At 38.4% G+C, this 9,418-nt stretch overlaps 1 protein-coding gene across 2 annotated transcripts in view; it reads right to left on the bottom strand.

The window, feature by feature from the left end:
- Positions 1-8,614, bottom strand: part of XRN1 (5'-3' exoribonuclease 1) — a 109,536-nt gene extending 100,922 nt beyond the window's left edge. The window contains exon 1 of one of the 2 annotated variants that reach the window (XM_044920343.1): positions 8,449-8,614. In XM_044920343.1, coding sequence (XP_044776278.1) covers positions 8,449-8,523 — 75 coding nt within the window. In that variant the 5' untranslated portion in view covers positions 8,524-8,614. The remainder of the gene's footprint in view (positions 1-8,448) is intronic. The other variant, XM_044920347.1, reaches the window with a different exon arrangement.
- Between the last annotated feature and the right edge of the window lie 804 nt (positions 8,615-9,418).

Raw genomic sequence — 9,418 nt, 5'->3', positions numbered from 1 at the left:
CACTCCCCCTGCTTGTGTTCCCTCTCTCGCTGTGTCTCTCTCTCTCTCTGTCAAAATAAATAAATAAAAAATCTTAAAAAAAAAAAAAAAAAGATTTATTTGACAGAGAGAGACACAGCCAGAGAGGGAACACAAGCAGGGGGAGTAGGAGAGGGAGAAGCAGGCTTCCCGCGGAGCAGGGAGCCCGACGTGGGACTTGATCCCAGGACCCTGGGATCATGACCTGAGCTGAAGGCAGACGCTTAACAACTGAGCCACCCAGGCGCCCCTTGACATCAACTTCTTAATGCCTCAATTTCCCCTATAAATGGGTAACATAATGCCCATTTAAAAGGCTCTTTGTACATGGTCATTAAAAGATTTTACAAGTGATTTAAAGCCTTAGTGTATATTTGGTTTCACTGAGAGTCACTGATTTGTTCATATTAATTTAGAAAGCTTAGATTATGCCAAGAAATTTAGGAAATTTTGAAAACAGATTTCTTGTTTTTGACATGTGGATTAAAAATATCTTAAACTTTGGCTAACAGGTGTCTACTTTCATAAAAAGACTTTCATGGCTCTGGCTCTCATTCATCTTTCCTTTATTTAAATGTTTGTGAGCAAGTAGGGGGAACACTACTGAAACAAATATACACTAACAAGGAAATGAAGTGGGCACAACTTAATAGTTATAATATCTAATTGTAATTAAAGAATTTGAGTACTGTGTCTTACATACTAACTAAAGTATTTTGAATTTTCAGACATAAAAACATAATGAACCTTTCTTGTATAAACCTTATGAGAGCCATCTCTGAAACACTTCAAGTTTTACCATATGTACAGAAACGATACATTTTTCTCTTATTGAGAAAATGGCATGCCTCTGAGTTTGGGGAGTGAAAAAGTTTTGGCCTTTGAATCAATGAACAGCATAAAAACGTACTGACAAAACCCCATTTATACGGGATTGTACCAGGCACCACATAAAAAAAATGTAAATGTCCTTACTGAGTAATAAGCTCAAATGACATGATAATTGTGATCATGAGGTTTTAAAAGTATATTCAAGATTTACTATTTGCTTCAAAAAATCTGAAACTCAATCAAAATCTCCAGGTTAGAACTTTACAAAATGATTCCAAAGTTTCTCTAGGAGAATAAACATGCAAGAAAGAATATTTAAAAAGAAAAGTAAATGAAGGAAATCTGCTTTATATGATTTTAAAAATTATAAAGGTGATTGAACAAAATAGTTTAGAAATAGTTCAAGTGTGGGGCGCCTGAGTGGCGCAGTCGGTTAAGTGTCTGCCTTGGGTTCAGGTCATGATGCCAGGGTCCTGGGATGGAGTCCCACATCGTTGGGCTCTCTGCTCAGTGGGGAGCCTACTTCTCCTTCTCCCTCTGCCCGTTTGTGCGCACCCTCCCCCCCCACTCTCTGTCAAATAAATTATTAAAATCTTAAAAAAAGGGGCGCCTGGGTGGCTCAGTTGTTAAGCGTCTGCCCTCGGCTCAGGTTGTGATCCCAGGGTTCTGGGATCGAGCCCCACATCGGGCTCCCTGCTCTGCGGGGAAGCCTGCTTCTCCCTCTCCTATTCCCCCTGCTTGTGTTCCCTCTCTCGCTATGTCTCTCTCTGTCAAATAAATAAAATCTTTAATAAAATAAAATCTTTAAAAAAAAAGTAGTTTAAGTATATAGAAATTTAGTATATAAGAGGCATTTCAAACCGGTGAAAGGGATGGGGTACCTAGCTAACTATCTGGAAATAAAACACAACTGTATCTCATCTTATAAAACAAATTCCAGAAAGAGTAAAAATTTTTAATGTGAGAAATAGAAGTAAAAAAAATTATATACAAATATTTTGGTAATTTTAGGGTGGGGAAAGCCAAAAATCATAAACCAAACAAACGATGGAGTTGGCAATTTGTATTTTTTACATGTATAGGGTTAAAAAAAAGTCAAAAACAAGTTTAAACTGAAAATGACAAAATGCAGGGAAATGCTTGCAAATTACGATAAAATCAACATTCCCAATATACAATAAAATCCTCTAATAAAAGAGCAAATTTTAAAAGCATGAAAAATGCACAGCAATTCAAAAAAGACACAAGAGTCTGATAAATATATGAAAAGATGTTCAACATCCCCAAATTTCAAATTAAAATGTATCATTTTTTCCCATCATGTTAGCAAAGATTAGAAAAAAATGATATTACCCAGTTATTGGCAAGGTTTTGGGGAAACAGATATTTCATATGTTATTAAAAGTAATAGCTGGCATTTATTAAGCACTCATTAGGTGCCAAACATTGGGCCAAACATATTCATTGTCTCACTAAATTATGGTAACTTTAAAAGAAAAATATTTAGATTCTCCATTTTACAGAAGAGGAAAATCCCAGATATAGAAAAGAGAGAGAGAGATGGCATTTATACCCAGTAGTCTGGATGGGAACGTTAATACAAATGGTCAAATGACAAAAGTAGGCTATAAAACAGCAGGCATATTATTATCCCATTTATAGAAAATACTTACCTACATGTGTATCTGCATATAAAGGTTAAGAGTACATAGAAACAAGATGGTACTGGTAGTTAACCCTTGATGATGGAATTTCAGTTGTTTATTTTCCTTTGGAAGATATAACGGCTTTTACATCTCTTTGTATTATATTAATTTTTACATAATGAGCACATACCTTCATAATCCGAAAAAACCCTATAATTATCTTTTTAGAAAAGAAATTTTAAAAATTCTCTTAGGTTTCAGATTAGCAAGAAAAATACAGAATGACTGAGTAACCATTGACTAATTCAGTGAAGAAAATGAGAACATGCAATAGAATCTTGCTCCTTCACAAACACATAATGGGGAAAAAAAAAAGAGACAGAGAGGCAAACTGAGAAACAGACTCTTAACTATAGAGAATTGAAGACTGCTGGAGGGGAGGTGGGTGGAGCATGGGTTAAATAGGGGAAGGGGATTAAGGAGGGTGTTATTAAGGTGTTATGATGAGCACTGGGTGTGGTATGTAAGTGACAAATCACTGAATTCTACACCTGAAACTACTATTACACTCTTAACTAACTGGAATTTAAATAAAAATGGGGAAAAAACCCAAAGACAATACTGAATTATTACATCCGTAAAACAGAAGTTTTGACGTTGTTTTACACTTTCACCTCTCCTCAACCCCTGTATCTAATTAGTCACTTAGGTTTTGTTTTGTTCTGTTTTTTAAAATTTAACTTCCAAAATGTCTCTAGAATCCTACCCTCCTAACCATTCCCATTGTGTTAGGCAATCTCACCATTTTCTCCATCCCCAGATTTCCTGCCTTAGTTCAAGCCCTGAGTTTTCCAACTAGACTACTTACTTTTTTTCTCTCCCACCACAGTGTAGTTAGCCATTTTTCTAATATATAATCTGATCATGTTGCTTCCATACTTAAACCCATACGATACTATAAACCTTTAATACCATAAAAGATTCTGTATGATTTGGCTGTTATCTCTCCCACCAATTGCATATTCTTTCCTGTTTGTACATATAGTCTACAAGCTAACTACATACAGTACGTTATTTAGAAAGCCATAAATGCACTGGGCTTTTCCAAACCTCTGTGACTTAACAGATGCTGCTACTACTTCCTGAAATACTTTTCTTTCCTTTATGGTCTTTCTTCCACTGATCTTGCAGATTTTGACTCAGCTTTCAAGATCCAGCTCAGGTATCTTTGGAAGTTTTCTTGTACTTACCCAAGGGGAAATGATGTTCCTTTCTCTATGTCATATCTTATTTGTTTTTGTGTTCCCAATGCACACAAGAATACCAGGCACATATATTACATGCTCTGTACATTTTTGTTGAATGCTGAAGTGTAACGTTTGTCCTTTCCTACTAAACTGTGAGTTCCTCAAATCAAGGTCTCTGATTTGAGGAACTCACAGTTTAGCACAAAAGGACAGACAATACACTTAAGTATTTGGTCATGTTTAGAACTCTTGGCATACTACCTGACACAAAGTAGCAAATAAAAATATTTAATAATAAATAGCGGAGCTCTCCCTTTATTAAATGTGATAGCACATGTAAGTTATAACACTTACTTTGAATATGCATTTATACTGCTTTAAATTGTGGTTAAGTATTAACTTTAGTATCTAATTTTCTCAAATTAGTTGAGTTTCTTTTTGCTAGTATACTTTGTATCCTACTTAGTGCAGCTGCAAAATGCATTTTTCATTAAGACAATGTATATTTGACTGTTTATGAGAGCTATTGGCAATTCTTTTGTCCCAGTTCTTTAATCCTATTTATCTTAAACACTCCCAAGATTTTGTTGCTTCAGTTCATTTTTTAATATGCATATTTTGGGGGGGGGAGGGGTGGAGGGAGAGAGAAAATCCTAAACAGGTTTCACGCCCAGCATAAAGCTCAATCTCACAACCTTGAGATCATACGTGAGTCAAAATCAAGACTCGGATGCTTAACTGACTGAGCCACCCAGGCGCCCCTTTAATATGCATGTTTTAAAACATACTATGTATTCTTTATGTTATATAGTATGATATGATTAATATTCATTCACTCAATAAATATTTACTGAAGATCTATTATGTACCACAAAAGTAGAGGCAACATATATATCTGATGAAAACTTAACCTTTACAAAAAAAAAGGTCATACAACTAAGATTATAAACTCCTAGAGCCTATGTAGTTCTCTTTGTGATTACAATCTGGTACAGTGCTACTATAATAGCTAAAATATGGGGCACCTGGGTCAGTTTAGCATCCAAGTCTTGACTTCAGCTCAGGTCATGATCTCAACGTTGTGAGATCGAGCCCTGCTCCACCCTGGGCATGGAACCTGCTTAGGATTCTCTCTCTTCCTCTTCCCCTCCTTGCTGGTGAGCAATAATTACAAGTAAGATCTGTTAAGCACTTGCCATGTACTAGACAGATTTAAATGCTTTACAGTTGACCCTTGAACAACACAGGTTTGAACTGCATGGGTCCACTTATATGTGATTTTTTTTCCCAATAAATACAGTACAGTACTATAAATATATTTTCTATTTTCCTATGATTTCCTTAACATGTTCTTTTCTCTAGGTTACTTTACTGTAAGAATACACGATATATATGATATAAAATATGTATTAATTAACTGTTTATGTTATCAGTGAGGCTTCCAGTCAACACTAGGCTATTAGTAGTTAAGTTTTGGGTGAGTCAAAGTTATACTTAGATTTTTGACTGCGTGGGGGCTTGGGGGGTGGTCAGTGTTCCTAATCCTCACATTTTCAAGAGTCAACTGTATGTGCATTCACTTACTTAATCACAGCAATCCTAATATTATTATCTCCATTTTGTAGCTGACAAAACTGAGTCACAAAAAGATTTGAGTTACTCACCCATAGCTAGTAAAGTAAGTGTTGGGGCTAAATTTGAACCAAGCAGAATTGCTCTAGAGCAGTATTTCTTAATCTTTCTTACACTATTGTCCCTCTTCCAGGTAGCTCTTTAGACTTGTTTTTTCCCTAATCACCACCCTCCAATGGAATTTTAATACCATAGTTATACTGTATATCTGTTTATACACTGTGGCACTTTAATATGTAAACCTCCACCCTCTCAACAATTTTGGCCCCCTTGGGAGCGATGTTCCTGTTCATAATTCATACTCTTGTGCCTGCATTTTTTTAAACCGTGGTAAAATATACATAAAAAATTTGCCATCTTAACCACTTTTAAGTGTACAGTTCAGTAGTGTTAAGTGCATTCACATGCTTATTCCAGTGCCTGCACTTTTTTTAAAAAGATTTTTTATTTATTTATTTGACACAGAGAGCACAAGCACAAGGAGCAGCAGGCAGGCAGAGGGAGAGGGAGAGGGAGAAGCAGGCTCCCCATGGAGCAAGGAGCCCCGATGCAGGGCTTGATCCCAGGACCCTGGGATCATGACCTGAGCCGAAGGCAGCCGTTTAACCAACTGAGCCACCCAGGCGCCCCTGGTGCCTGCACTTTTAAAGCCAATCTTCTATGCATTTTGCTACAAATTGTACAGAAAGAAACACAAGCTAACATTTCCATTTTAAAGTGTGTGCTCTTATATAGGGAGCACATTTGTTTTATCCTTTTCTATATCTGCCTCAGAATGATGCCTTGGCAAATCAGTTATGAGAGTTCATAGGAGGCCAACTACTCCTGCCCTTTAAAACCCCTTAGTTACAAATACTGCTATATAATTGGCCTACATAGTCTTTTAGTGAATATTCTCTAGTTCTCCTGTTCTCAGGTCCATCAGATATTGCCCCATTGCTTCCTTTTTCCTCTTGCAGGGATGCCAACACCAACTGGGTCTAAAGACTATTGGTAGTTTGTCCCCACCTACTTGTTTTTGGGGGTTCGTAGGGATACAATATTACATGGTTTTGTCATAAATGTTCTATGGGTTTCAAACTTTGCTATCTAGTTGTTCCTTTTTTTTTTTTAAGAGTTTATTTATTTATTTGTCAGAGAGAGAGCACAAGCAGGGGGAGTGGCAGGCAGAGGGAGAAGCAGGCTCCTCACTGAGCAAGGAGCCCAATGTGGGACTTGATCCCAGGACCCTGGGATCATGACTTGAGCCAAAGGCAGACACTTAACCGACTGAGCCACCCAGGCGTTCCTAGTTGTTCTGTTTTTATGTGAGGATTCAAAGAGACCAAAAATGATGCTGTTGTCTTTACCACCACCATCTTCCCACAACTTACTACTCCTCCCAATCTCTTCCTCCCAGGACTAGCTTTTGAATCATTGTGACTTACTTAGGCTTATCGTCTTTTAAATACTGCTTAAGAGAGCAGCTGGTACCCCTTTATAACATTTGCTCTCTTTGTTGTTGTGGTTGTTGTTAACTACAAGAATCAAACATTTTTGAAAGACACCATTTTGATAAGCCAAGTTTTAAACCTATCCTTTTAAACAAATCATAAGACTGCCTTAAAGAGATTGTTTTTGCTCTTCAGTAAAAAAAATTTCTCAGTATGGTGAGAAGCCAAGACAGTTTCACCAAATCAAATTCTGCACCAAAGAGTACAGAATAAAAATATTAATAAACAAATTATATGTTATCAAGTCAATTCGAATAACAATCACATTATAATGACTAATACATGGCAGGCACTCAGACTTTTGTTGAATGAATGACCCAGGAAAAGCCAAAGTCGGTTGTCTCCATTTCTGAAATGTACTAGTAATCTTTTTTTACCCTCTTCTCTGGAAAGAACTATTTCCTAAATCGACTCAACCCATGTTTCAAATAAATGAAAAATAAACTACTGTTTTGGAATTTTTGGTAAGCTCTTCTTCATTTACCAAATCTGACTGGGATCCAACAACAAAGTATCCCTTCTGGAAGTTTAACCCTATCTTCATGCTTATAGTACTTTTTAAGATTAAACCATAATTTAATAAACAGCATGATGGTGCTGGCTGGATTATTTCCCCTCACTACTACTAATAAAATGTTACCCATCAAAACTGATTCATTAGCTATACAAATATCAAAACTGATTTTCCTGTAAAATATAAAACGGACGAGAGATCTACCAAAATCATTAAATGTGACAAACACTAATGTATCACCCAAAGTCTAGTTTACCTAATAGATAAATGCTTATACTATTTCTTTCCACAATTCCAATATATAAACATTTTTGGAATCCGCACAAAAACCTTGCACTGGGATATTATTACATACCGGATTACAAACCAGATATTATGACTACTAGTATTAGTGTTGTAGCAATCCATTTCTTTCTCTCCTCTCTCTCTCTGTCACACACGGACACTCGCACACTGAAGTCTCCAAATAACTGCCCCTGCCCGTCCAAGTGTATTTTTGTTTCTTTTACGATCTTTGAGATAATCGAAAAAGAGTAACAAAAGGTATAATAAATATGAATCATCAGCTATGTCAAAAAGTCTAGGCGTTGGGGGTGGGGTGGGATGCAGGTCCTGATAAGGTAAACAAGGTGACTCAACTGCGGAGGCACTTATTATTGTTCGTACGTGGGTCTGTTGCTTTCAGAGGGGGATGGGGGGGGGGGGGACTCAGAACACCCGCTCCGGCTTTGCTGCCTCTATAAGCTCCCTGGGCAGGAAAGGAAAGAACTCACTAAAACGTTCCTCCCCAGGACTTAATTTCGGAATCGCGGAGGGCCCTGCCCCACGGCAGAGCTGTCAGAACGGCCGCGATTCCCGCGGCTCTGCCCACAGAAACGAAACCTACATCTTCGCCCCCATTCAGATCATCGGGATATCCTCAAACCTTCTCTTCCCCTCCCTTCACCGTTCATTTGGCAGACGACGAGCAGAAAGAGGAGGCTGGGGGGCCCTGTTCCAGGATGGAGGGAGGGCCGCGGGGCCCCGGGTTCTCGGCCTGCTAAGCCGCTGCCCCCTCGCTCACCCACCTGATGCTCTTTCACCACTTCACTGAGGCAGGGATACCGCTCCGAGATCCATCGGTAAAACTTGGGGACTCCCATTTCGACCGTCAACGCTAATTCCAGTCAGGGCCAAACCGAAACCAAACGCCCCGCCGGGGCCTAAGCCGCTGCCTCCGGCCGTCGCTCCGCGGATGACAACACACCGCCCGCCCGACCATAGAGAGCACTCGCCGGGCCTAGAGCGGCCGATTCGAGGCCGCATCCCCGGGGCGGGGCTCTAATCCCGGCTCTAACTCGCCGCCGCCGAGCTCCCCGGTGGTAACGTTTAAGAGCCGGGCGGCGTGTTGGTGCGTTAAATTTAGTTCTGGAATGTTTGTTGACAGAGCTGTGCTTTGTAAGTAGACGTGGGAGTGGTGTGAAAACCTCACGAGCCTGCTGGAAGTTTTGGAACACTGGTATTTGTCCTGCTTCTGTATCCTGGAATTACTAATCTCAGTATTTTTCAACACAGATTTGGAAAGATCTGGTGACTTACTTGGTTTATTTTGTTTGGGGAGGGAGAGGTTTTTTTCTGAGGACTATAACCCTGTATCAAACTTCTTTTAAAAACTTTTTTCCCCAAATTATTTGTTGGAAAAAATGTCCTAATTCCCCTCCACCCCCACCCAGCTTCCTCCTTAAATCAACATTAGGCTCCCCGAGGAAATGGTATACTTTTCACGTTCATGTCTCTTGGTTTTCATGTTTTCCCCATCACACTCTAAACGGTGCAGAAAAGCATAATTCTGTCAAGCGAATTTAAGTAAAATTCTGTTATAAAAAATTTTTCCATTTATTTGAATGTAATAATCTCATAATTTTGTAAATATTGTGAATTATTTTAAATCATCAGCAAGAAAACTTACCAAAAAATGAACATTAAAATATCTTTAATTTTAAAATCTTATGAAATTTTAAGTGTCTTCTAAGACCACTAGATTCTGTATTCTGGTAA

This window comes from Neomonachus schauinslandi, chromosome 1 (genome assembly GCF_002201575.2).
Source record: "Neomonachus schauinslandi chromosome 1, ASM220157v2, whole genome shotgun sequence".
NCBI lineage: Eukaryota > Metazoa > Chordata > Mammalia > Carnivora > Phocidae > Neomonachus > Neomonachus schauinslandi.
The sequence above is the reverse complement of the archived record's forward strand: the minus strand, read 5'-3'. Positions and strand labels throughout refer to the sequence as shown.